At 43.1% G+C, this 27,363-nt stretch overlaps 1 protein-coding gene across 1 annotated transcript; it reads left to right on the top strand.

Annotated features, from left to right (window-relative positions):
* The first annotated feature begins 136 nt into the window (after positions 1-136).
* LOC145359164 (ras-related protein Rab-18-like) lies at positions 137-27,363 on the top strand. The gene is made up of 7 exons (XM_080213595.1): positions 137-295; positions 14,421-14,476; positions 14,584-14,645; positions 16,577-16,649; positions 20,635-20,753; positions 23,494-23,560; positions 25,973-27,363. The coding sequence occupies exons 1-7, from the start codon at positions 228-230 to the stop codon at positions 26,140-26,142; spliced, it is 615 nt and encodes a 204-aa protein (XP_080069721.1). The 5' UTR covers positions 137-227; the 3' UTR covers positions 26,143-27,363.

Below are 27,363 nucleotides of genomic sequence, written 5' to 3'. Positions count from 1 at the left end.
TTCTTCACAGCCAGCGATTTAATTGGTTCATCTGTCTGCCTCACAAGGCAAAGACTCCCTGAACAAGGACTAGAATGAGAGAGGGGGAATGTAAAAGGTTAAGGACACGTGTGAAGAAGTTGCGTCATCTCCCTGCTGCAACATTCCTGTAACAAGTGAAAGTAACAATTGGGTGAACAGCTGACGCGCCGCCTTTGTGCTGTTTGGAATCTTGATACATTGAGACAATGGAAGAGGAGATTCTCGCTACATTGAAGATTTTGATCATTGGGGAGAGCGGAGTGGGCAAGTCCAGGTAAAGAAAGGGGAGGGGAAAGCAACAGACAGCATGTCAATTTCTGACTTCCTGAAATTAACTGGTAGTTGGGGGTTAGACCAGACTCGACCTGGCAAAAGGTTGGCAGACGTCAATCCACCTATGTATTGTCTGAGCCAGAGAGTGTTTTAATTTCAAATGTAGTCAACACATTTATAGCCTTTATAAGCTACTGGACTAGTAGAGGTGGAATTGCTTGCGATTTGGCCGCTGCAAATTTCCTTTTTTTGTGTTGTTGTTTCGGTCTCGGGTAATGGCTGCCTGTTTTTTTTTACTCATTTGTTCTGAGAATGAAATGGGTTTGCCCAGTTTTTATTTTTAACTCTTTCTTGCGTATGTCGAATTCATTTAAAGCCGAATGTGTTTTAATTTACCCCTCTTTTTATATGAGCGTCAGAGGCATTGCAGAGGAGGGGAGGTGTTCAAAACTGATATTCCCAGATCAAGGAAAAGGGTGGGATTTCCAGATCTCCAGTCCCTCGGTTGTCAAGGAGTATATATAGTTACAAGGAAGGATGAGACATAGAAGGGAGGCTGGTTTCAGGCACTGAGAATTTGATATTGCTGAAAGCTGAGAAAACCATTCACTGTGTAAGAGTGAAATTAAAGGAAATTGGGAAAGCAAAGAAATGGGATGCAGAAATTTAGAAATATAGAAAAATAAGAGCAAGAGTAGGCCATTCAGCCCATCAAGCCTCCTCTGACATTCAATGCAATCCTGGCTGATCCACTATCTCAACGGTATACTCCTGCTCTTCCCCCGCCCTTCCCCTTGATGCTGAAATATTGTCGGGAAAATCCAAAAATGTGTTATAAATATATAAACAGTAAGATCTAATGGAGACCAAAAGGCCTTCTGTGAGTGTAAGGGTAAGAATTGGGCCTATGTCAACTGTGATTAATTGCATTCTTGGAAGATTCTTCACAAAGCTGGGCCCAGCCATTAGTTTTAAAATTCTACTTATTAATGTCACAACTAGGTTTACATTAACAATGCAATGAAGTTACTGTGAAAATCCCCTAGTCGCCACACTGTGGCGCCTGTTTGGGTACACTGAGGGAGAATATAGCATAGCTAATGCACCTAACCAGCACGTCTTTTGGACTGTGGGGGAAAAACCAGAGCACCCGGAGGAAACCCATGCAGACACCGGGAGAACATGCAGCCTCCACACAGACAGTGACCCACAGCGGGAATCGAACCGGGGTCCCCAGTGGTGTCAATTGATCCATCTTCCTGATGCACTGCCTTCCTACGTGAATGGGAAAGCAAAAGGACTGATTATCCAGTTGGATGATGCTTGACTGCTGACCAAACTGTCTTTTTTTTTAAAAACTCATTTTCAATATTTTTATATTTTTATATAAAATGTTCAAAGCAAATTACTAAAAAAAATCCTTTTTTAATGCCGCCATTATTTCTCTGGGATTGCACAGTACAGTGTTCTGGAGATTAATCTTCAATTCTTGGAGACTCGAGGCAAATCCTGGAAGGCTGGCAACCCAAATGGGACTCTCTCTTAATGGATTCTCGGCGTCCCTCTTCTTAAAAGAAGATTGAAGTAAAGAGGGGGAAGGATATAAAGATTGTAGTTGAACAGAAATGTGAAATATAGGATTAGATAAACATTCTGAGAGAGGAAGTAATAAGGAGTATTGATGAGGGTAATATGTCTGATGCAGTCTACATGGATTTTAGCAAAACTTTATATAAAACTCCACATGGCAGATTGGTCAGGAATGTAAAAGCTATGGTATCTAAGGGCAAATTGAATCCCATGTTAATTCAATGATAGGAGACAAAGTCTTGATGGCTGGTTATTGTGACTGCAGGGTTTCCTGCTGAGTTTGGCAAGGCTAGTATTAGAAAGACAATGGCAGCAGATACATGGCAACACCACCACCTGCAAGTTCCTCTCCAAGCCACTCACCATCCTGACTTGGAAATATATCACTGTTTCTTCGCAGTCACTGGGTCAGAATCCTGAAATTCCTTCCCTGATGGCTTGTTGGTCAACCCACAGCACGTGGACTGCAGTGATTTAAGAAGTCAGCTCATCAGCACCTTCTCAAGGGCAACTAGAGATGGGCAATAAATGCTCACCTAGCCAGTGACACCCATGATCCACAAATGAATAAAAAAAACGAGGATTAGGTATCTTGATTTTTGTGGTATTGATCAGTGTTTTAGACTTGAGTGTAGAGGACATGATGTGATACAAAAAAATGGTTGTGTGGTTGATAATGAGGAAGAAAGATGTAGATTATTATTTATTCAATTCAAATCAGATGTCGGGTAAGGTGGAGAAGGTGGGAACAACCTCAGCCAGTGCAGGAATTGAACGTGTGCCCTTGGCATCATGAATCAGCCGCCCAGCCAACTGAGCTAAACTGACCACCCCATCGATAAGGTCAATTTTGACTGACCGATCAGTGGGCAGAAAATGTCTTCATCTGTAGGAATATGAGGTAAGGCATTTGAGGAGAGCGCACAAGGCGAGGGAATAGACAATAAATGGTATAATACTATGAAGTGTAAAGAAACGGAAGAAAGTGCATGTTCACAATCCCTGAAGGTGGAGGGTTAGGTACAGAGGATGCTTATTAGCCTTGTTATTTCCTTATTAGCCAAGGCTCAGAATCTTAAGAGCAGGGAGGCTATGCTTGAAATGTATAAAACACTAACTCAGCTCTGGCTAGAGTACAGCATGCACTTCTGGTCACCGCATGCACTAGAAAAAGAGCAGAGGAGATTTACAAGGGACTGATGAATTTTAATAAAGAGGAAAGGGAGAATGGCTAGGAACTGTTTTCTTGGAATAGAGGAGAGACTGAATGAAGTCTTAATTGAGGTGGATACAAGTATGAGGGGCTATGATTAAACGAGGATAGGAAGGATCTAGTTTCATTTGAGAGGGCAGTTGTCAGGGACACATTGATTCTAAAGTGTTGGAAGGGAATTGAGGAGAACTTGGGCAAGTTAAGAACATATAGATTCAGGATAACTTAGTTTCAAGGTCCCTGGAACACGGTCCATCATTTTGAAATAGTTCAAGTTCAAAATCACTTTTTTTTAAGACCATAAGACATAGGAGCAGAATTAAGTCATTCAGCCCATTGATTTTTCTCCACCATTCGATCATGGCTGATAAGTTTCTCAACCCCAATTCTCCTGTCTTTTACTTGTAACGTTTGATCCCTTTACCAATCAAGAACCTATCTGTCTCTGCCATAAATACATGCAATGACTTGGCCTCCACAGTCTTCTGTGGCAATAACTTGGCCTTCACAGTCTTCTGTGGCAATGAATTCTACAGATTCATCACCCTCTGGCTGAAGAAATTCCTTCTCATCTCAATTCTAAAGGATCATCCCTTTACTGTGAGGCTATGCCCTCAGATCCACTCTCTCTTTCTCACGCCTTGACCATAACCAATAATGAGAAATTAGCTGTTAGGAGTAGGAAATGATGATTGGAGCAAGAGGGGAGAGATGTATCTACCAAGACAGCAGTAAATATTAATGCCTCCATCCAGGGATCTGTGGGAGAGGAGTGTGGTAGGGAGTGTGGCATGTAGCAAGATTACAGTGCACATCATGAAACTGTTTATGACCAAAAATGGCACTTTGTAATTCATCCATCCATTATTGTCATAGAGATAATTATCCAGACACCTCCTTAATCCTAGCTCAAGTGGACAACTTTCCTAAATCCTGTAAAATGTCAGATACAACAACTAGTCAAAAATACTGATGGAATGTTAGCCTTATAATTAGAGTGTATAACAGAAGGGGCAGAAAGCATTGTTGCAGCTGGACAAAGCCCTGGTTAGACCACATTTGGAATACAGATGGAGTGTCATCCAGACTCAAAACTTTGGCTCTATTCTCCCTCCACAGATGCTGTCAGGCCTGCTGAAATTTTCTAACATTTTCTGTTTGGTTTTGTTTCAGATTCCAGCATTTGCAGTAATTTGTTTTTATCTGGAATTGTGTGTACAGCCATGGGTACCACACTTCAGTATTATAGAGGCCTCTGAAAGAATGCAATGCAGATTCATTAGAGGTGGCACAGTGGTTAGCACTGCTGACTCAAAGTGGCAGAGACTGGGTTCAATTCTGGCCTCGGGTGACTTTGCACATTCTCCCTGTGTCTGCATGGGTTTCCTCTGTGTGCTCGGGTTTCCTCTGTTAGTCGAAAGATATAAGGTTAGGTTGATAGGCCATGCTGAATTGCCCCTTAGTATTGGAGGGGTTACTAGGGTAAATATGTGGGGTTACAGGAACAACGCCTGGGTGGGATTGTGATCAGCGCTGACTTGATGGGCTGAATAGCCTCCTTCTGTACTATAGGGATTCCATTATTTTATGATGCAATTGTTGCCATAAGTTAGACTATGTGGAGAAATTATTGCATTTCCTTCAAGATTACAATTAATTTGATTGTTTTGGGGAATTGTTGGAGGAGTTGATTGGTTAGAACCATTCAGAATTTTTATTGCTAATGGGTAGCCTAAGACAAGGGGACACAATCTCAAAATCAGAGCCAGACCATCGAGGAGAGGAGTTAGGAAATATTCTTTCACACAGTAGGCAGTATAGCAAACTCCCGCAGGAAGCAGCATATGCCAGTTCTTAATTACTAACATTGAATTCAAAATTAGGGATGGAATTTTCATTCTCACTAGTAGATCTTTTCATCCTACTGATAACAAACTCCCCCACCGCAGGTTTCCCAGTGGCAGGGGCTGCATAAAACAGGAAACCCCATTGTCAAAAGTGGGATCAGAGGCAAGTGGCGGGCAGCCTTTACCATCATGAAACATGCTGTGAGACCCGTGGAAAATCCTGCCCTAGATTTGTGCTTGTGAATAATGAGTACTTTTTTATTTATTAGTGTCACAAGTAGGCTTACATTAACACTGCAGTGAAGTTACTTTGAAAATCCCCTAGTCGCCATACTCTGACGCCTGTTTGGATACAGTGAGGGAGAATTTAGCATGGCCATTGCACCTAACCAGCACGTCTTTTGGACTGTAGGAGGAAACCAGAGCACCTAGAGGAAACCCACACAGACACAGGCAGAATGTGCAGACTCCACACAGACAGTGACCCAAGCTGGGAATGGAACCCGTGAGGCAGCAGTGCTAACCACTGTGCCACAGTGCCACCACACAACCAAAGCTGGAGGATGGAGTTGTGATACAGATCAACTGCATTCTCACTGAGTGGTGGAACAGGATTGTTGGTTTCAGTGGCCTCCTCCTGTTCCTATGTTCTCAATTTTCTTCATAGCAGCCCCACAACAGTTAACATCTTCTTAAATCTAAGCTACATTTTTCTCCGTTGCTTTTATATCTTGCTTCATTTTGACTTCGCCTTGGGCAGCACGATGGCTCATTGGTTAGCACTGGCCTCAAAGCTCCAGGGACCTGGCTTCAATTCTGGCCCCAGGTCATTGTCTGAATGGAGTTTGCACATTCTCCCCATATCTGTGTGGGTTTCCTCTGGGTGCTCTGGTTTCCTCATACAGTCCAAAGATGTGCAAGTTAGGTGGATTGGCCATGCTGAATTGTCCCTTAATGTCCCAAAATGTGCAGGTTAGATGGAGTAGCTGTGGGAAATATATTTGTGTTTAGTTATAGGAATGGGGCAGGGAAGACAGCCTGGATAAGATACTGGGTCAGAGAGTTGGTGCAGAATCTTCTGCATTGTAGGGATTCTGTGATTAGAAAGCAATGTTCCACAAACTAGCTTCTGCTCACTAATTAAGAATTAGTTTTGAAATTAATCATGCATCAATGATCTAATTTCATGGAAGAAAATTCATTAGAGGAGACTTTTAATACTTATAGATCAAGAGGATATTGCAGCATAATTATCAAAGAGTGAAGGAAAATCCTCCCCATTTCTCACTTCCTTCCCCTCCCCCCATGTATTTTGCAGGGTGTTGGTGTGGGTTGTTCCGATTGGTTCTGGATAATTCTGCTAAGATAAATTTCCCAGCCTTGTGTCTTTTCTTTCCTATTCTAAGAGTTTGTGAACAAACTGTTCCAGATGTGAACCTTGCACATATTGCAGCGTCATTCCAAATTCTTTTCCAATGACAACTTACATATGCATTCTGAACATTGGCTAGTGTGTTGGAAGGGGATCTGTGTCTGCCTTCCTTTATAGGATTTGGTGCGAAGTAGGTTGTTATTCAAGACTGTAATCCAATGAATCTAATCCCATTTGGGACAGAAGGGAAGCAGCTTTAATTTTATTTTAATGCAACAGATTTCATACTGTTGCGACAATGAACTTGGGTCAGTCTCCTCAAAGAATCCACTGTAGCATTGACATTGCCCAATTGCTTACATAACCCAAGTGACAGGAAAGGCCTGGAAGCATTGTTTAGGTTCTAACGTTATCTCTATATGAAGCTAATTTTAACTTTTTTTGTCGAGCTCCTAATGTAACATTCTCAAGTTGCCACTTACACATTGTTCCAGCACTGTTTGTATCTACACTGGGACAGGATGTGTTGTCCCAGATTTAACTTTGGTCGGAATATAACTGACAAACTACATTTTTAGCTCCGAGTCTACATTCAATGCACAGTGCATTGGTGAATATCTGCATTTACTCCATGTTAAACAGTCTGATTAGAGGTTGAATCTAGCTAACTTGGATCTTGAGCTAATTTATCTTTTTCATCCACACCGAAAGAAGAATTGAACAAACTCCGATAACATGCATTGGATGTAGAAGAGAACTTGTCTCATGCAGTTGATCCTAGTAAATGCCCAGAGCATGAACGGTTTGGATCATAGAATCCCTATGGTGCAGAAGGAGGCCATTCGGCTTATTGAGACTGCACCACCCCAGCAACCCCATGCATTCACCTTGTCAATTCCTCTGACGTAAAGGGGCAATTTAGCATGGTCAGTCAACCTAATTTGCAGATCTTTGGAGTGTGGGAGGAAACCGAAGGAAACCCACACAGACATGGGGAGAAGGTGCAGACTCCACATTGACAGTTACCAAGGCTGGAATTGAACCCAGGTCCCTAGCACTGAGAGGCAGCAGTGTTAACCACTGTCTCGCCGTGACACCCCTAAATAATTGGGAAACTCGCAACTTCCGTTCCAAAAGAGAGAACACTGGAAAATCTCAGCAAGTCTGGCAGCATCTGTAAGGAGAGAAAAGAGCTGATGTTTCGAGTCCAGATGATCCTTTGTCAAAGCTGAAGTTTGCAACTTTCGTTGATCTATTGGTTAGTTGTTCAATAGCACTAACTACATTTGTGATACATTTCCCAAGGAGCTATCTTTAGGAGCATGGTAGCACCCTCAGCTCTTGAATTAGAAAGTATGGCTTCAAATTCCGTTCTAAAGAGTTGAGTGCCCATTTCAGTTGACACTTGGGAGTGCTTCACTGTTGGTGCAATCTTTTGAATGGGATATTAAACTGAGATCTTGTCTGCCACCTTAAGAGCAAATGAAACATCTTGTTCGCTCGCTTCATAATGTTGTCCAATGTCCTAGCCAATAATTAATGCTCAACTAATTATCAGATAATTGATCACTTTTGATGTACGCATATTGATTATCATGTCTCTCCATATAATGAGTGACTTTGCTTCAACAATGGGCCACGCTAAATTGCTCCTTAGTTTCCAAAGATGTGTAGGTTAGATGGATTAACCAGGGGAAATTTGTGGGGTTACGGGATAGGGCAGGGGAGAGGGCCTGGGTAAGATGCTCTGTCAGAAAGTGGGTGTAGATTCAATGGGCCGAATGGCCTCTTCTGCACCATCGGGATTCAATGAACAGCATCTTGTTGGCTGTGGAACTTGTCTTTTTAGAAAGGAAGGGAGTTCCAGGTGATGCTTTTTTCAAATGTGCAATCACCTCCACCCACCCCCACCCCCTCAACCTCCAATACTAAGGCAATAAGCAGTTGCTTCTTGCCAATTCAGTTTTAATGCCAGTTGAGTGGCAGTATAGGGTAGTTGGGTGAAGAGAAAACACCCAGGTACATCCAGGGAATGGTCCATGCAGCAAATGGTGGTGCTGTGATGTGCCAACACTGTTGAACAGTCCATACCTTCTATAATTTCATGGAAGGCTCACAAAGTCGGGTGTTTGGCTGTGGGACTGTACAGCAAGAATTAGTGCCTTCACAAGGAGATTCTTAAATGGTATTATTAAAATGGGATGGGGGGGGGATGCTGGTTTTCATTTAGCCTGTTGTTTTAATAAGATATTCGAGTTCACCTTTGTGCAAATATTTTTTCAAACCTTCCTTTGTCGAGAGCTCCTGGTTAATAACGTACTCTTGGGGGTTCCCTGGCCTTCCCACCCGAGTTCTGAAAGACAATTAGAAGCAAAGAATCCCTGCAGTGCAAAAGAAGGCCACTTGTCCCATCAGATCTGCACCAACTCTCCGACAAAGCGTCTTACTCAGGTCTACCCCCTGCTCATCCCCGCAACCCCACACATTTATCCCTCTAATTCCACCCCTCCTCCCCCCCCCCCCCCACCCCCACCCCTCCAAACTGACACTCGGGAGAACTTAGAGTGGCCAATTCACCTAACCTGTATATCTTTGCACTGTGGGAGGAAATCGGAGTGTCTGGAGGAAACCCACGCAGATACAGGGAGGATGTGCAAACTCCACACAAGCAGTGATCCAAGACTGGAATTGAATCCTGGTCCCTGGCGCTGAGGCAGCAGTGTGAACCACTGTGCTGCCATTGCCTTCTCTGGTAAATTATACAATGATTGCAGAAATTTATATTTTATTTTATTGCAGCTGAACTAATGACCTGCAACTGAGAAAGATAGGAATCTAACAACGGACAAGCAAAAACTAGACATTAGAGCATTCCCAAGATTACCTGTGAGAACTACATAAGGTCCGAGCTTCCCATTCTGTAAGCTACATCTTGACCAAAAGATAGGACAGGTTGTGGCTTTAGCGAGATCTGCAGAACACTATAAAGCTGAAGGAAACCTCTCTTGTATTTTGTTCATTAGCGTCAGAGGCATTTAAAACCGTAAGATACTGGAGCAGAATTGGGCCATTTGGCCCGTCGAGTCTGCTCTGCCATTCAATCGTGGCTGATAAGTTTCTCAACCTGCTTTTTCCTGGTAACCCTTGACCACTTTACCAGTCAAGAACCTACCTATCCCTGTCTTAAATGTGCTCAACCCCTCCCCCTACCCCTGGGCCACTACCCCATACAGATCTCATGGATAGGGTGTATGTTTTCTAGTTCTGAGATCTACATGAAGGTAGACAAGAGAGTCTCAATGGGGAGAGAGTAGCAAGATTGAATCTGCAACAGTAGACAATTTCATGTCTTCAGTTACATGGATGGAGTTCCTCAGGATAACCTTGGATTTTTTATTCTGGAAGTACTTTTTTTTTGCAAGCGCTGTTTGATTAGTATTCATTATTCAAAAGAAAAGAAGCTTACTCATTTGCAAAGGGATGAGTACCCTGACATGTCGTATGAGGGTGGTGATGGTGTGACAGAGAGCACTTTCACACAAACATTTCACCTACATGCAATCATAAAGGCATTTTAGGCATTTTGCTCAGTTACCCAAATGTTCTAATGTACGTTATTGGTTAAAGGCAAATTACTGCTGATGCTGGAATCTGAAACCAAAAAAGTAAATGCTGGAAAATCTGAGCAAGTCTGACAGCATCTGTAAGGAGAGAAAAGAGCTGATGTTTCGAGCCCAGATGATCCTTTGTCAAAGCATTACATTATTGGACACTGATTTTGTTAAAGGTGACCTGTGCCATCTTATTTGCTTACCCTTTTTCTTTAACTTCCTTCAGTTAAAGGTGAAAGAGGTACCAAGGTCTCAGAGTGTTTTACTGGTGAGCTATGGCTTCTGCATTCTTCTGCAACATGGTGGCACAGTGTTTAGCACTGCTGTCTCAGGGACTCAGGTTCAATTACAGCCTCGGGGACTGTCTGTGTGGAGTCTGCACATCTTCCCTGTGTCTGTGTGGGTTTCCTCCAGATGCTCCGGTTTCCTCCCACACTCCAAAGATGTGCAGGTTAGGTAGATTGCCTCTTAGTATCCAAAGATGTACAGGTAAAGTTAGGTTGATTGGTCATACTAAAATTCCTCTTAGTCAGAGGTTATGGGGATAAGGCCTGGGTGGGATTGTTGTTGGTATGGGATTGATAAGCCGAATGGCCTTCTCCCGCGCTGTATGGATTCTGTGATTCCACAAGGACCCAAATTGGGGAAAAAGGGAATGCACAAAGAGGGCTGTTAATATGCCTGCGTAGAAGTAAAATGGGCATTTGCACAGTAAGTTTGCGTTATGTATTGTAATCTAATGCATCCATCATTTGCAAAGGGATGAGTACCCTGACATGTCGTATGAGGGTGGTGATGGTGTGACAGAGAGCACTTTCACACAAACATTTCACCTACACGCAATCATAAAGGCATTTTAGGCATTTTGCTCAGTTACCCAAATGTTCTAATGTACGTTATTGGTTAAAGGCAAATTAATTGGTTTAATAATTAAATTGGTTAATAATTATTGGTTCAATAATTAAATTGGTTAAAGGCATCTTAGACTGTGCTGAAGCAACACTTGTCTCAATAAACTCCTGACCTGGTGGTTTAAAAAAAATCCACAGTGTGTGTTACGAAAACCATTAGGGATCATCAATCAAACTCCCAATGGGAAGCAGCCAGTGGGGTTTTTTTAATCCTGTTATTCTACCCTGATCGTTATTGTACATGCTGAGGTGGAGATTATCTGATTGTTAGCCATACGCATGGTTCTTTCCTTTGGTTCACAATAAAGGGTGTTGTTGACAGGGAACTGGCTGAATTACTACAGTTTGGTAACCTATTTTCTTCTCGTTGTCTACCCCCCAAAAAACAGTAAGTAATAAGACTGGCGACAAGGATATTTTTTAGAAGAATTGTCAGAACAAAGTGCTTAAATAAAGATTTTAAGTAAAAATTGCAATGAGGTGTCATTTTCCAATGGAAAACAGAAGAAATAACTAATCTGAACTTCTGAGTCAAAAGTTGATTCTTTTTTTTCTTAGTTTATTTATTAGTGTCACAAGTAGGCTTGCATTAACACTGCAATGAAGTTACTGTGAAAATCGCCCAGTTGCCATATTCCGGTGTCTGTTGGGTACATTGAAGGAGAATTTAGCATGGCCAATGTATTGAACCAGCATGTCTTTCAGACTGTGGGAGGAAACCAGAGTACCCAGACGAAACCCACGCAGACACGGGGAGAACATGCAGACTCTGCACGTTGCCACTAGGGGACCATGCACCATCACTCAGTGTGGTAAATTTAGCTGTGGAAATGGATTTGTAGTATTTGCTGGGGGTGAATATTAACTTTTATGTTGGTAAAAGTAGTCTAGAAATCTGCTTTCCTTACCCAGTCTGGCCTCCTACATATGACTCCAGGGCCACAGCAATGTGGTTGACTCCCAACTGTCCTCGGGTAGGCAATAAATGCTGGCCCAGCCAGCGATGCCCATGTCCCACAAATGAACAAAATAAAAGGGCAATTCGATGTGACCTCGTGGTGGCCCGACAAATTGGAGTGCAGGAAAAGTAATCATCAATGAAAAGAGCGGCAATACCACTTTAATGTAAGAAATTGGGCTCAAAACTTCCTAGAAAACAAGCAAATCATGTTTAAAAAGGAAATGAACCAAAAACTAATTTTACTTATCAATCTGGACAGTCTCTTCCAGCTGCGGGCATGTACATGTAGCAGCCTGCAGCACTGGGTACTGTATCTCCAGTGAGAGAGAGAGAGAGAGAGAAAACCTGCTTTTGGAAAAGAGAGTGCTCCAACAAAAACATAACCAAGACAAATCAGAATTTAAATTTTAAATCTTCAGGCTTAAAGGCAGGTCGGTGTTTACTATTTAAAAAAAAACTTTAAAAAAAATTCTCTTAAACCTCACCAATCCAGCCAAGAAATAATTTAAAGACATAACAGAATCAGACACAACAGCCAGTGGTTAGCACTACAGCCTCAAAGCGCCATGGACCCGGGTTTTATTCCCAGCTTGGGTCACTGTCTGTGGAGTTTGCATGTTCTCCCCGTGTCTGCGTGGGTTTCCTACAGGTGCTCCAGTTTCCTCCCACCGCCCAAGGATGTGTGGGTTAGGTGGATTGGCCATGCTAAAATTGTCCCTTAGTATCAGGGGGACTAAGTAGGGTAGATGCATGGAGTTATGGCCTGGGTGCGATTGTGGTCGATGCAGACCCAATGGGCCAAATGGCCGCCTCCTGCACTGTAGCATTCTATGATTTAAGAAATAAGAGCAAAGGAAAAATTGAAATTGCCTACAATCTAAGAATCAGTAACTTCAATTTTGGGGAAAGTGTGGAAACCTGGAATGCTTACAAAGAGAGATTTTGATGTTATCTTGCAACAAACAAGATACCGGATGAATTTAAACTTGTTATTTTCCTTTGTATGCGTAAAATCCCTACATTGCGACAGGGCCTTCTTCATCCTGGAAAGCCTGGTGGAACTGACCCAGACTCTGAAAAGCCACTTTTTGCCTAAACCAGCAATAATTGTTGTGAGATTCAGCTATTGTTGTTATCACTAGTATATTAATCCAGAAACACAGCTAATGTTCTGCTGATTTGGGTTCGAGTCCTGCGATGGGCGATGGTGGAATTTGAATTCAGGAAAAAAAAAATCAGGATTTGAGAATCTACTGATGACCATGAAACCATTGTTGATTGTTGGAAAAACCATCTGGTTCACTAATGTCCTCCTAGGGAAGGAAATCTGCTGTCCTTATCTGGTCTGGCCTATATGTGACTCCAGAGCCACAGCAATGTGGTTGACTCTCTACTGTGTTCCCTCCCCCCCCCCCCCCCCCCCACCAAAAGACAATTAGAGTAGGGCAATAAATGCTGGCCAGTCAGCGATGCCCATGCCCCACAAATGAATTAAAGAAGAACAGTACTTCTTCAGGGGAGGCATACCTGGAAGAGAAGTGGAAGTGAATTAAACACTTAAGATAAAAGCAAATTACTGTGGATGCTGGAATCTGAAAGAAAAGCAGAAAATGATGGAAAATCTCAGCAGGTCTATCAGCATTTGTGGGATGAGAGTAGAGCCAACATTGAGTCTGGATGACCTTTGGGACAGCTGAGATTTTCCAATATTTCTATTTTTGTTTCAGGTTTCAGCAGCCGCAGTAACTTGCTTTTACCACAAGGCTCTGATTTTGACATATTTCTGAAACACTCCAGACCATTGTTAATTGTTGACAAGCTCGCCTGACTTATATGCCATCCCTGCACCCTCCAGTTCTATTAATGATTCAAGTTTCTGCTGTGGACAACTCTGTACATTATTGCTTCAATCAGTACAGTAATCCGAATCAGTCAAAGCAGGTCTTAGAACTGATGCAGTGTGTAACAGATTAAGCTCCGACACTACCTCTGATAATTTGGGTGGTGGTGGACTTTAAGCCTTGATGTTCTGAACTTGAACTTGAACTTGAGTAATTGGGATGTATCTCTACAGTGACAGAATGTCCTCTTTGTATTAAGTGTAGATGTCGCTTAAAACCAAAGTTACAGCACAGAAGGAGGCCATTTGACCCATCTTGTCCATGCCAGTGCAAGGATACCAAAATAAAAAGTAAAGTTTATTTATTAGTCATAAGTAGGCTTATATCAACAATGAAGTTACTGTGAAAATCTCCTGGTTGCCACACTCCAGTGTCTGTTCGGGTACACTGAGGGAGAATTTAGCAGGGCCAGTGCACCTAATCAACACGCCTTTCGGACTGAGAGGAAACCAGAACATCCGGAGGAAACCCACGAGGACACGGGGAGAATGTACAGACTCTGCAGTGTCCCAAGCTGGGAATTGAACCTGGGTCCCTGGCGCTGTGAGGCAGCAATGCTAGCCATTGTGCCCTTCCTAATCCCACCTTCCTGCAGCCGGCCAATAGCCCAGTAGCTTGCACTGATTTTTAAAAATCTCAAATTGGTGCTTTAGGTCTTCCAGCTGACAAATGCAGCAAAACACTTTTCATAAATACTAATAAAAACCTTTTTGTTTTTAGCCTTCTACTGAGGTTCACAGATGGAACGTTTGACTCTGAAATTGGTTCAACTATTGGTGAGATTTAATTTTTGTTATTTTACCATAATACCTCAGAAGATGTATGAAAACCAGTGTTGCTGTGTGTAGATGGTAAGTGATTTTAATGCAATCTTTCCTTTTAGGGGTTGACTTTAAAGTGAAAACCATGAAATCTGATGGAAACAATGTTAAGCTTGCAATCTGGGTAAGTCAGATACGTGATTCTTAAAGTGATCTGTTTTGTCACATTTAAGCTGCCTATATAATGAGGCCAGCTCTCTTTTTGGGGCCTCTTGTTATTAATGTTGTAACCATTGCCCCTACAAGATGTGTGCAACACATGGGGTTGGCCATTTGAATGAATAATGTAACGCTAGCTTTCCAAATTCTTCTTTCCAACTCTTATGAGCATTGTAACTGTTGGGTCATTGCTTTCAGGTTATTTTCACATAATTGAATGGGGGAGATTGAAGGATCTCCTTTGTGAATTAAAATATGAATTTGCCTTTGGTTCACTTTTGTGTCTGTGAGTAAATCACTCCACAAAGTGAGTCAGGCCCAGAATCTCTCCAGCTACTGTAGCTCACATTGGGTAAGTTACACCAGACCCTGTCTCTATCTTGCTGAAGAAAATGTGTAATGGTGAAATCAAATGGGAGAGATGTGATTATCTCCCATTTATGTTTTACTAAACTGGCGATTTACTAAAATCTTAAAGCTATGCACCTTAACATCACTTTGCTTTTCCTCCATCTATTAAGCATTGAACTCCCAGGTTTGTCTTCTTAAGCATCATTTCCTGATCTCTTTTTCTCTTTCTTCCCCTCTCTCTCCTTCACGCTTTCCAACTTTACTGAGGCTGTTCTAAGCACTTAGTGAAAAGGCCATCGACATCTTAAAACTTGTGTGATTTCTGGCCAAAATATTTAAAGGGCTCTAACTTCCAGGCTCCACAATGTTGTACTTGGCACCCCAAAAGATGCATTAGGGAATCTCTCTGGGAACTTCCCAGAAAGGGTTTACCTGGCAATTGTCCAGAAGTGCTGACTTCCCCTGGATAATTACACTTTTTTTTTTAATCGCAGACTTCAGATGATTCTGCTAGTTTTACCCTCATAGTTACTCTGAAAGAACTAGAAGGGAAAAAAAGCACTTCTAACTTCAGAGTAATTGGCACAGTGATTAACACTTGGCCTCACAGCTCCAGGGACCTGGGTTCAACTCTGGACTTGGTTAACTGTCTATGTGGAGCTTGCACATTCTCCCAGTGTCTGTGTGGGTTTTCTCTGGGTGCTCTGGTTTCCTCCCACACACTAAAGATGAATAATTTATGTGAATTGGCCATGCTAAATTGCCCCTTAGTAATCCAAGATGTCTGGTTTAGATGGATTAACCATGGTAAATGTGTGGGGTTATGGGGACAAGGTGGGGGAGAAGGCTTGGGTGAGATGCTCTGTCAGAGTTGTTACAGACTTGATGGGCTGACTGGCCTCTTCTGCACTGTAGGGATTCTATGATTTTAAAGATACAGACTGAGCCCCGCATGGGACACCCCTTACACTCCCATTCCCTTGTCCGAATCTCCACCCCGCTGACGTCCAAATCTGAATCCCCACGTTCCAGTCATTTACCTTAGAAACATGCCTTCTCCCTTTCAATGGGACCTTTAAACTGACCTGCTTAACGTAGTTAGTCCTATAAAAAGGGGACAAGTCCTTTGCTCCACTTCTTTTGCCCTTTGCCACCGGGGACGGGGTTGTGCCCCACTGCATGAGTCAGGATGATTATCCAAGGCAGGCACTTTACAAGTAAATGCAAGTAAGTTGCTACATAGCGGCAGTCTGATTGCCGCTTTGAGAAAGTTGCTATGCGTTTAGTTAAAAATTTGGGTGCGCTGAAAATCCCATTCAGCAGTTTAAATTCTGAAATACGTGTCTCAGTACTGTAAATGAAAAGCTTTAAAGCAGGAATCGTCTTGATTAGTCAAGTCCACCTTTGAATGGCATGTGTGTGTTTGATTTATTATTTGCTCACACTAACATGATCTTACCACACCTTTGCTTTATTTCAACGATTGTACAATGGGATTGGAAATGTCTTCAGCTTTGATAATCAGATAGTGTATTGCTTTGACAGGATACGGCTGGACAGGAGCGATTCCGGACATTGACACCAAGTTATTACAGAGGTGCTCAGGGTGTTATTTTAGGTAAGGAAGTTGCTGTTATCCACTTGCCATTGGAAGTCCCATGTCATCAAAAATTCCGTCTTGCTAGGGAAGATTGTTTGGCTGGATTAAAGTTTATTTATTAGTCGCAGGTAAGGCTGATTGTGGACAAGTCCCCAGGACCGGATGGAATGCATCCGAGGGTTCTGAAAGAAATGGCGGAGGTTATAGTGGATGCCTTGGTGGTTATTTTCCAGACGTCGCTGGATTCCGGGGAAGTGCCGGAAGATTGGAAAACGGCTAATGTTACGCCGTTGTTTAAGAAGGGTGCCAGGCAAAAGGCAGGGAATTATAGGCCGGTTAGTTTAACGTCTGTGGTAGGTAAAATGTTGGAATCCGTCATTAAGGAGGAAATTGCGAGGCATCTTGAAGGGAATTGCTTGATAGGGCAGACGCAACACGGTTTCATTAAAGGGAAGTCGTGTCTGACAAATTTACTGGAGTTCTATGAGGATGTGTCTAGGGCAGTGGATAGAGGAGAGCCGGTGGATGTGGTCTTTCTGGATTTTCAGAAGGCGTTTGACAAGGTACCTCACAAGAGGTTATTGCAGAAGGTCAGGGGACATGGAGTTGGGGGTAGGGTGTTAGCGTGGATAGAGGATTGGTTGTCAAATAGGAGGCAGAGAGTGGGGGTCAATGGGTGCTATTCGGATTGGCGGTTGGTGACTAGTGGGGTGCCCCAGGGGTCGGTGCTGGGGCCTCAGCTATTTACCATTTATATAGATGATCTGGAGGAGGGAACCGAGTGCAGGGTGTCGAAATTTGCTGATGACACCAAGATTGGGGGAAAGGCAAATTGTGCGGAGGGTGTGGAGAGTCTGCAGAAGGATCTAGATAGGCTGGGCGAATGGGCTAGGAAATGGCAAATGGAATTTAATGTTGGCAAGTGTGAGGTGGTCCACTTTGGTAGGAAGAATGGTAGGAAGGACTATTACTTACGTGGCGAAAAACTGCAGCAGGCGACGGTGCAGAGGGACCTCGGGGTCCTTGTGCATGAGTCGCAAAAACCCAGCTTGCAGGTGCAGCAGGTGGTCAGGAAGGCGAATGGGATGCTGGCCTTCATAGCGAGGGGGATTGAATATAAAAGTAGGGAGGTCTTGCTGCAGCTGTATAGGGCATTGGTGAGGCCGCAGCTGGAGTACTGTGTGCAGTTTTGGGCGCCGCACCTGCGCAAGGATATTTTGGCCTTGGAGGGAGTGCAGAGGAGGTTTACTAGGCTGATACCGGAGTTGAGGGGATTGAGCTACGAGGAGAGGCTGAATAAACTAGGCTTGTACTCGTTAGAGTTTAGAAGAATGAGGGGAGATCTCATTGAGACGTATAAGATGATGAATGGGATGGATAGGATAGAGGTGGAGAGACTCTTCCCGCTCAAAAAAGACAGTAGGACTAGGGGGCACAGCCTCAAGATAAAGGGGAGGCGGTTTAGAACGGAGTTGAGGAGGAACTTCTTCACTCAAAGGGTGGTGAATCTCTGGAATTCTCTGCCTGTTGAAGTGGTGGAGGCTGCCTCGCTAAATATTTTTAAGAAGCAGGTTGATGGGTTCTTGATAAGAGAGGGGATTAAGGGTTATGGGGAGAGGGCGGGAAAGTGGAACTGAGCCACGACAGATCAGCCATGATCTTATTGAATGGCGGGGCAGGCTCGAAGGGCTAGATGGCCTACTCCTGCTCCTATTTCTTATGTTCTTATGTTCTATGTTCTTACATTAATGCTGCAATGAAGTTACTGTGAAATTCCCCAATTGTTCCCGCTCTGCTTCTTGATGCTGAATCTACAGAAAGAGTTCTGAATCCCAAACTGCTTTGCAAGTAACCCCACCTTGAATAGTGTTGATTTCGATTTGATTTATTATTGTCACATGTATTAGTATACTGTAAAAGTATTGTTTCTTGTGTGCTAAACAGACAAAACATACCGTTCATAGGGAAGGAAAGGGAGTGTGCAGAATGTAGTGTTACAGTCATAGCTAGGGTGTAGAGAAAGATCAACTTAATATAAGGTAAATCCATTCAAAAGTCTGATGGCAGCGTGGAAGAAGCTGTATTTGAGTCAGTTGTTACATGTCCTCAGACTTTTCTATCTTTTTCCCAATGGAAGAAGGTGGAAGAGAGAATGTTCTGGGTGCGTGGGATCCTTAATTTTGCTGGCTGCTTTTCCAAGGCAATGGGAAATGTAAACAGTGTCAATGGATGGGAGGCTTCTTTGAGTGATGGACTGGGCTTCGTTTGTGACCCTTTGTAGCTTATTGCAGTCTTGACGGAGCCATACCAAGTTTAGTGTAGTGGCATGTTTGCCATGTTCTTCTGTGTGGTTGGTGCACTTTTGTAATTTTAGTTTAAGGGGAAGACTGCTGTGCAGTGTACTTAGTAGATGAACACTAGCAGTAACTCATGATGTACACTTTGGAGCAATCTGGCATTTAAAAGCTGTAAGTCAGAGTTCCTGGCTATCAGGACTTCTTGCTTCAAATGCTGGGATTCCTCGTCGCCAATAGCAATCTGTGTAACCTAGCCCAGTGCAATGAAACTGACAACTGAAATGTCCCTGTTACTGCGTTTATATTGATGCTGGTTGTGTAAAACTGGTATCCAAAATGACACTGTCTACAACATAGCATAGAATGTACAGCACAGAAACAGGCCACTCGGCCCAAATAGTCAATGACAACATTTATGCTCCATTTGAGTCTCCTTCTTCCCTTCCCCATCCTTAACTTTAATTCTATTAACATGCTCTTCTAGTTATTTTTTTCCTGAAATGCTTATCTAGTGTCATGGTCAAGAAATCAAGAAAAAAAACTATATATTTTTCATCAGCTGGACTACTTTGAAAAGCACAAAAAATAACTTTATAAAATGGACAATTGCTGAGCTGACGGGATATCTCCAGCTGGTCACTTCTGGTATCCAGCAGTTTCCAAGTTAACAAAGGCAAAGGGTTCAAACATCGAGAATGCAACACCCCTAGCCTAACATAAACATTCCAACCCAGCTAGCACAATGACCCCACAGATTATGGGCCTGTTCCAGCCATCTTTCAACAAAGGCAAGCCTTCGCAAGACTGCATCTCCCATGATGGTGCTGATGATGGCTGAAGCATTAACTGTTCTGTTCTAATGCAATGATTTCAACATGAGAGCCTTGTTTAAAGAATCGGTCTTCCAGAACAAAAGGAATCCTGACTCCAATTAAAGTTCTGGGATTCCAGCCACAGGAATATACTCATTGAGGAGTGATGGTGGGAGACGTGTCAATGCACACGCGCAAACACATCCCAACAAGCTGCACCAGTACTTACAATGTGGAGATGCCAGATTTGAACTGGGGTAAGCACAGTAAGAAGTCTCAGAGTACCAGGTTAAAGTCCAACAGATTTATTTGGTAGCATGAGCTTTTGGCACGCTGCTTCTTCTTCAGGTGAGTTTGATCTCAAACAGAACTCCAGACAACTGTATGTGCTGTCTGCCATCAAGCTGGTGGCAGCAGAAAGAACTTGGACCCTCATCAAACCTGCCAACTGCTAGAAACCGGAGCACACAGAGGAAACCCACGCAGACACAGGGAGAACGTGCAAACTCCACACAGACAGTGACCCAAGCTGGAAATCGAGGCAGTAGTGCTAACCACTGTGCTACCACGCCACCCTATCAACTCAGTCCTAAAATATCAATTCCGTACTTGAGACTGTGCCCCCCATATTTACTTGTGTAAAGTTTTAGATTATTGTAAAATTTTAGATTGCGAAAAGTAAAATTTATTTTTAGCATTCCCCTTCACACTAATTGAGCAATGCAAATTTGTGGACATATTTGCATAATTTCTGCGCATTGTTTTGAAAGTAGCCGTAATTATGTTAGCTCAGTAATTTTGAAGGGAAGCTTTTCAGGCATTGCAATGATGTATTAGGCTCATAGTCACTTTATTCTGTTCCTTCTGAAGGTTTAATTTTGAATTTCGTTACAGTGTACGATGTCACAAGGAGAGAAACCTTTGGGAAACTCGACAATTGGCTGAGCGAATTGGAAACCTTCAGCACAAAGCATGGAATTGTAAAGATGCTGGTTGGAAACAAGATTGATATGGTATGTTTTAAAACTTTTTTTTACAGTTTATTTATTAGTGTTACAAGTAGGCTTACATTAACACTGCAATGAAGTTACTGTTACTAGTTGCACCTGTTCGGGTACACTGAGGGGGAGTTTAGCATGACTAATGCACCTAACCAGCACGTCTTTCAGACTGTGGGAGACAACCAAAGCACCCGGAGGAAACCCAGGCAGACAGAGAGAACATGCAGACTCTGTATAAACAGTGACCCAAGCCGGGAATTGAACCCAGTTCCCTGGCACTGTGAGACAGTAGTGCTAACCACTGTCCTACTGGAGCACTTGGAATTTAGAGTAGCCAATGGCACAGTGGCATCGTGGTTAGCACTGTGGAGCCTGCTCGTTCTCCGTCTGTATGGGTTTCCTCTGAGTGCTCCGGTTCCTTCCCACAGTCCAATCTGCAGCACAAGCATAAACAAAATGCTGGACTGTAAAGCATGAATGTCATTTTTTTATGTATCATTAGTTTTTAATCGTATGTTGCATTATTTGGCAAAAACCTGATTTTTAAATTTGGTGTTTTGTGAACTTCAGCTTTAAGAACATGTTGGGGGGTGCTGAGGGGGAGGGTGTGGGGGAGGATTGACCTCTCATCGTCGTCATCGAAACTGAAGAAACAGTGAGGAAAGGCAAAATACTGTGACCGCTGGAATCTGAAACAAAAACAAAGGCACTGGATAATCTCAGTAGGTTTGACAGCATCTATGGAGAGAGTAGAGCCAACATTTCAATGACTCTTCCTTAAAGGCAATGGTTTTCAAAATGGGAATCACAATCCTCCCCGGGTGAGTTGTGGGATGTTTAAAAAAATTGGGTCACCGAAACAACTGATTTTTGCAAAGATTCCCTGGTGGATAATTATATATTTTCTCTGCAATAACACAGTATGGCATATGAGGCAACGAACAGGCCAGTGCGCCCTGGATGTGCAATTGCCACCAGTATTCTTCCTCCCTTTCTATGCTACACGTGTAATGCCAAACAGCATGTAATCCGTGCATCGTTTTTCCATCCAAAAGAGAGGGCCAGGGACACCAGTAGCTGATAAACTTACCAGCAAGAATCTCCAATCTGAACCTGCCAGAGAGAACTTCAGCTGCTGTGCCAAGTCCACAACAGGACAGAGCAGCGCTTGTGCTAATTATAAAGGGAGTGCCAGGATGTTGATTAGGCAGCACAGTGGTTAGCACTGCTACCTCACAGCGCCAGGGACCCAGTTTTAATTCCAGCCTTGGGTGACTGTCTGTTTGAAGTTTGCATGTACTCCCCGTGTCTGTGTGGGTTTCCTTGGGGTGCTCCTGATATGCTGGTTAGGTTGATTTGGCCATGCTAAATTGCTCCTTAGCATCAGGGGGCCTAGCAGGGTAAATAAATACATGGGATCACGGGGTTTGGGCCTGGATGGGATTGTTGTCGGTGCAGGCTTGATGGGCCAAATGGCCTCCTCGAGAACTGTAGGGAGTCTATAATCTATACCTCTGGTGAACAGCCTGCAAATGATTAAGTTGTAGGGTAAACTATTTGGTTAAAGTGGTCATCTGAGAAGTTTGAAAACCCGTGTTTTAAAGAATTATTGTGAAAAAGAAATGTAAATAGCCTCCAAAAGGCAATCAGCTCCTATTCAGTCGGACAAGGATAGCAGATATCTAGAACCACCACCTGCAAGTTCCCCTCCCAAGTCACACACCATCCTAATTTGGAAATATAATGCCAATCCTTCACACTCGATGGGTCAAAATCTGGAACTCCCTCCCTTAGAACACTGTAGAGAGGGAGTTCCAGGACTGCAATGGTTCTAGAATTCACTCTCCTCCTCCTCCGTGAGGGCAGTTGGGGATGGGCAATAAATGCTGGCCAAGGAAAGCAGAAGCCCGCATCCCATGAACGATTTTTTTTTTAATGAAAAGCTTGATTGTTTTGTTTCTTGCATAGCAAATTTGTGGATTTAATTGGGATCGAAGATTAAAGAAGTGATTATAATGAGCAGTGTAGAATGAATATAGGATGGCATTATTGAAGCTTTGAAAGAAATAGAATTGAGGCTTTCTTTAAAAGAAGATCAGCTTTCTCGTTTTCAGAGCTGGCTTTTGTATCTAAAATTTTAAACGAGGCTAATTTGCAGATAACTTTGACGATGGACGGCTGAAGGGATTGGAGAAAATCTGCAGAACTTTCATTTACTACCCTACTAACTCTAATGGATGATTACCTGAGTGGATTTACAGAAGTAAAGATAGTTAGAAAGTTCTATTAGTGCAATGGGAGCAGAAGTAAGAAACTTGGTTTTAATCGTGATCTTGTACCTGATCTGCTGAAATAAAAAAAAACCAGAAAATGTTAGAAAATCTTGGCAGGTCTGACAGCAGCTGCAAAGAAAGAATCGCGCCAACGTTTTGAGTCAGGATGGCCTTTCGTCAGAGATTCTAGCATCTGCACAGTATTTTATCTTTATCTGATGAAATAAGAGTTGGGTATGAGGTCTTCCACGCTGGCCAGAATGACATTGGTTACTTTAGTAAGATCAGAAAATAATAGCAGCAAAAGAATGTGTGTCCTTGTTCTCCCATTGTACCTTTTTCATTTATAAGTCTTGATGCTCTGTAATATTTGTAATGAATCCCCGGTGTTAAAAATGGTGTAAACATATTGCCACGTGATAAATGTATGGTACATCGATAGTTATAAAAGTGACCAAAAAAAACTTTTCTTTTTAAAGAAAAACCGTGAAATCGACCGCAATGAAGGACTGAGATTTGCCAGAAAACACTCAATGCTGTTTATCGGTAAGTTGTTTTTATGCTTTTATTTTTTTCCCCATCCCCATTGCAGTTTTTTGTTTGCTGCCAATTTACTTTTTCCTATTGTCCCCATGACATTGAGTCCCTTGAAATAAGTTGATTTATAAGTGACACAAGTAGGCTTGAAGTGGTGGAGGCTGCCTCGCTAAATATTTTTAAGACGCGGGTTGATGGGTTTTTGATAGGAGAGGGGATTAAGGGTTATGGGGAGAGGGCGGGAAAGTGGAACTGAGCCACGACAGATCAGCCATGGTCTTATTGAATGGCGGGGCAGGCTCGAAGGGCTGGATGGCCTACTCCTGCTCCTATTTCTTATGTTCTTATGTTCTTATGTTCTTACGCTGCAAGTTACTGTGAAAATCCCCTAGTCGCCATGTGCTGGCGCCTGTTCAGGTACACAGAGAATTTAGTATGGTCAATGCATCTAACCAGCACATCTTTCAGACTATGGGAGGAAACCAGAGCACCCAGAGGGAATGCAGTCAGATTCAGGGAGAATGCGCAAACTCCACACACAGTCACCCAAGCCAGGAATCGAACCCAGGTCCGTGGTGCTGTGAAGAAACAGTGCTAACAACGGTGTTACCATGCTGTCTCAATGTCACTTTTCACATGAGTCCGGGCACCCTCTAGTCTGATCTTCAGATGTAAAGCCCAGGTGATGACTACTGCATTATTTGAAGGTGGAAGAAGGCCATTGTTGGCATTAAAGTTAAACTGAATCCTGTATTTGTCTGGCATTAACATGATTTTCCTGGGTTGTACGCGAGCACAGTCTGTCTTAATAAGGAAGAATAGGAGGATCAAGCTGGGTGCAAAGTTGCCCTGGAGCTAGATTTTACAGGGCATCGTATTCCCTGTGCCCTCTGACTTGAGAAGTTTGCTTGGAGCCCTTCCACCAAAAAGCTATCCGCCCTCTTGGCAAGAGGGGCCGTGGCATTTGTGGGACTGAGTTACAACTGTTGGTAGTGGGAGGGGGCATGCAGTGTGAAACACAGGTGCTATTGGAGACTGGCTGCCCTCCTACCCCTATACCCCCTCCGCCGGACCCCATGCCCATCCGTACAGCTCCATGTTCCAGCCACTCAGATGTCAGTGGACCCAGCTCCTGTTGCCTAATGCTTCACTCTGGTCCATCTGGCACTCACATCCTGGCATTGCCGCTCCCTTGTTCTCCTCCCTCACCCCTCACAGCCTCCCAGTGCCTGAATTCGCCATAGCTGGTGTCCCCTCCAATCATAGATTGTTTGCCTCCCATACTTGCTGCTGATAGGCTCATTAATGAACATGGGGAAAGATTCTTGCAATCATAGAATCCCAACAGTGCAGAAGAGGCCACTCGGCCCATCAAGTCTGCACTGCCTCCCCAACTGAGAATCCCACCCAGGCCCACTCCCCCACCCTCCACCCTGTAAACCAACATATTTAACATGGCTAATCCATCTAACCTATACATCTTGGGATGCTAAGGGGCAATTTAGCATGGCCAATTCACCTAATCTTTGGAATATGGGAGGAAACCTATGCAGACGTAGGGAGAACGCACAAACTCTGCACAGAACCAAGGCCAGAATTGAACCTGGGTCTCTAGTGTCATTTGGCAGCAGGACTAACCACTGTGCTACCCAAGTTGACCTGTTTGAATGACACTTTGAAAACACTCCCTGGGGCTTTCAGGGCCACATTCAGCCTTGGAATGCATATTGGTTAAGCCTGATTCAGATTGTACGGAGCAATGTGAACAGTGTTCTTTGGGCTGGGGTGTGTTTCTTGTTTGGTTAATCTGTTATTTCTTCTACCTCCTTCCCAAGTCGAGCATGAGAATGGGGCAGCACAGTGGCACAGCACTGCTGCCTCGCAGCAAGAGGGGCCCAGGGTTCAATTCCTGACATGGGTCATTGTTTGTGTGGAGTCTGCACATTCTTCCTGTGTCTGTGTGGGTTTCCTCCAGGTGCTCCACCTTCCTCCCACAGTCTAAAGAGGTGCTGGTTAAGTGCATTTGGCCATGCTAAATTCTCCTTCAATGTACCCAAGCAGGTGCCAGAGTTGGCGACTTGGGGCTTTTCACAGTAACTTCATTGTAGTGTTAGTGAATGCCTACTTGTGACACTAATAAATAAACTTTTAAGAATGGCAAGGATAATGGTGACTCTTGGGCAATTGTGAGCTCTTGGACATTACTTGTTTCACCTTAAGGAGCCTAATTTTTCTGAATTAAGACCTACAGACTACAGTCCTCTTCCTGCTTTTCCATTGCTAGGGAATAGATGAACAGTATGCCTTGCAGACTGCTTAGAAAAGACTTGATGTTTTGGTGCCTGTAATAAAAACCATCTTTCTTAATAGATTTGGTTCTTGATTGTGAGATCCCTCATTTATGTTTTCTTTCTCTCTCAGAGGCCAGTGCTAAAACCTGTGATGGAGTGGAGTGTGCATTTGAAGAGGTGGTGGAAAAAATTCTCCAAACGCCAGGGCTATGGGAGGCCGAGGGACAGAATAAATCTCTGAAATTAAATGACGCCACATCACAGCGTGGAGGATGTAACACCTACTGCTCCCTATTGTAAAGCAACTTGAGACTGACTTCTTAATGCTGTTACTGTGTCAACAGTAATACCACTTGGCCTACAAGGACAGGAAGCAACTGCCGGCTAGAATCTCGGACAGCTAAAGCGACGTGAGATAAGAGCTCTTTGCCTTAACAAAGCCTCGTGTGTACATCTTTCATTAAAACTGTCATCTCCTTCTGATAGACCAGTGCATTATCCCACTTTAATTTTGTTTCCGCATCTTAAAATCCAGTGTGATTTTAATTAATCTGTGGAAGGTTCCAATATAAAATTCATATTGGTCTGCAAGCATTGCTGTGGAACAACACTAAATTGTGGGGACCAACATTATAAGTAGCTCATTGTTGCTTCTGAAATTTATCATATATTTAAAATCAACCTTTGGTTGGGACCAGACGCACAATCTTGTCAAGCTTCGTCTGCTGCCTTTTATTCCTGATTTCAGGTGATCTCTGAATCTGGGATCTCTTAACTTCTCTTATCTTTTCTCTTTAATGTGATGTGGAAGTATTAATTAGGGCTCTGATGAGTTGGGAGTGCCCAAGTTGGTGGAGCCATGGTTTGAATTCAATCTTGGGACCTTTTTTCATTGTTCTGTACACAAAGGTACCTCCAGTCTATTGTAATACTCTAATGCAAAAACTTTATTCTGTGCCATAACTTGTTAATTGTATCTTGTGCAATGATGTATTGCCAGGACTAACTGACAGTTATCATCGTCTGTCTATAAATGTTACTCTTAAAGGGCTATGTTGAAGACTTGACTTATGAATATGGTGTGTCGTGTATGATGATACTGATCTTGCATTGGTTTGTATGCAGTATTGAGTTGATTTTAATTTAAATTGCCTCCCTGGGCAGAATGGATAAAGGAGCACTACACCTTTTGCGGCATGCTCTCCCAGCTCAAGAAAATGGCACTCTACCATGGGTGACCCAATATGCAGCGCGCTTAAATATGATCAATTTCTTTCATCACTTAGTTTATTTGTGTTTTAAACTGTCTGCACAATTTCCAGTGTAACCTATTTATTAATGTCTTTCCAAATGTTACACAAATAGATGATCGTTTGAGTTCAGATTTATGTGGGATAACAGTATTTGCAGTCTATTTTCTAGTATGGGAAATAATCTGTCAGGCGATTCTCTAAAGGTTCCATATGGACTTGTATGAATCAAATTTAATAAACAGTCATTTCAAAAAAAAATCTTTTTTTT

Source organism: Carcharhinus amblyrhynchos, chromosome 27, assembly GCF_965287045.1.
Source record: "Carcharhinus amblyrhynchos chromosome 27, sCarAmb.v2.hapA, whole genome shotgun sequence".
Classification (NCBI taxonomy): domain Eukaryota; kingdom Metazoa; phylum Chordata; class Chondrichthyes; order Carcharhiniformes; family Carcharhinidae; genus Carcharhinus; species Carcharhinus amblyrhynchos.
Note: the sequence above shows the minus strand (reverse complement) of the source record. Positions and strands in the feature narration are given on the sequence as shown.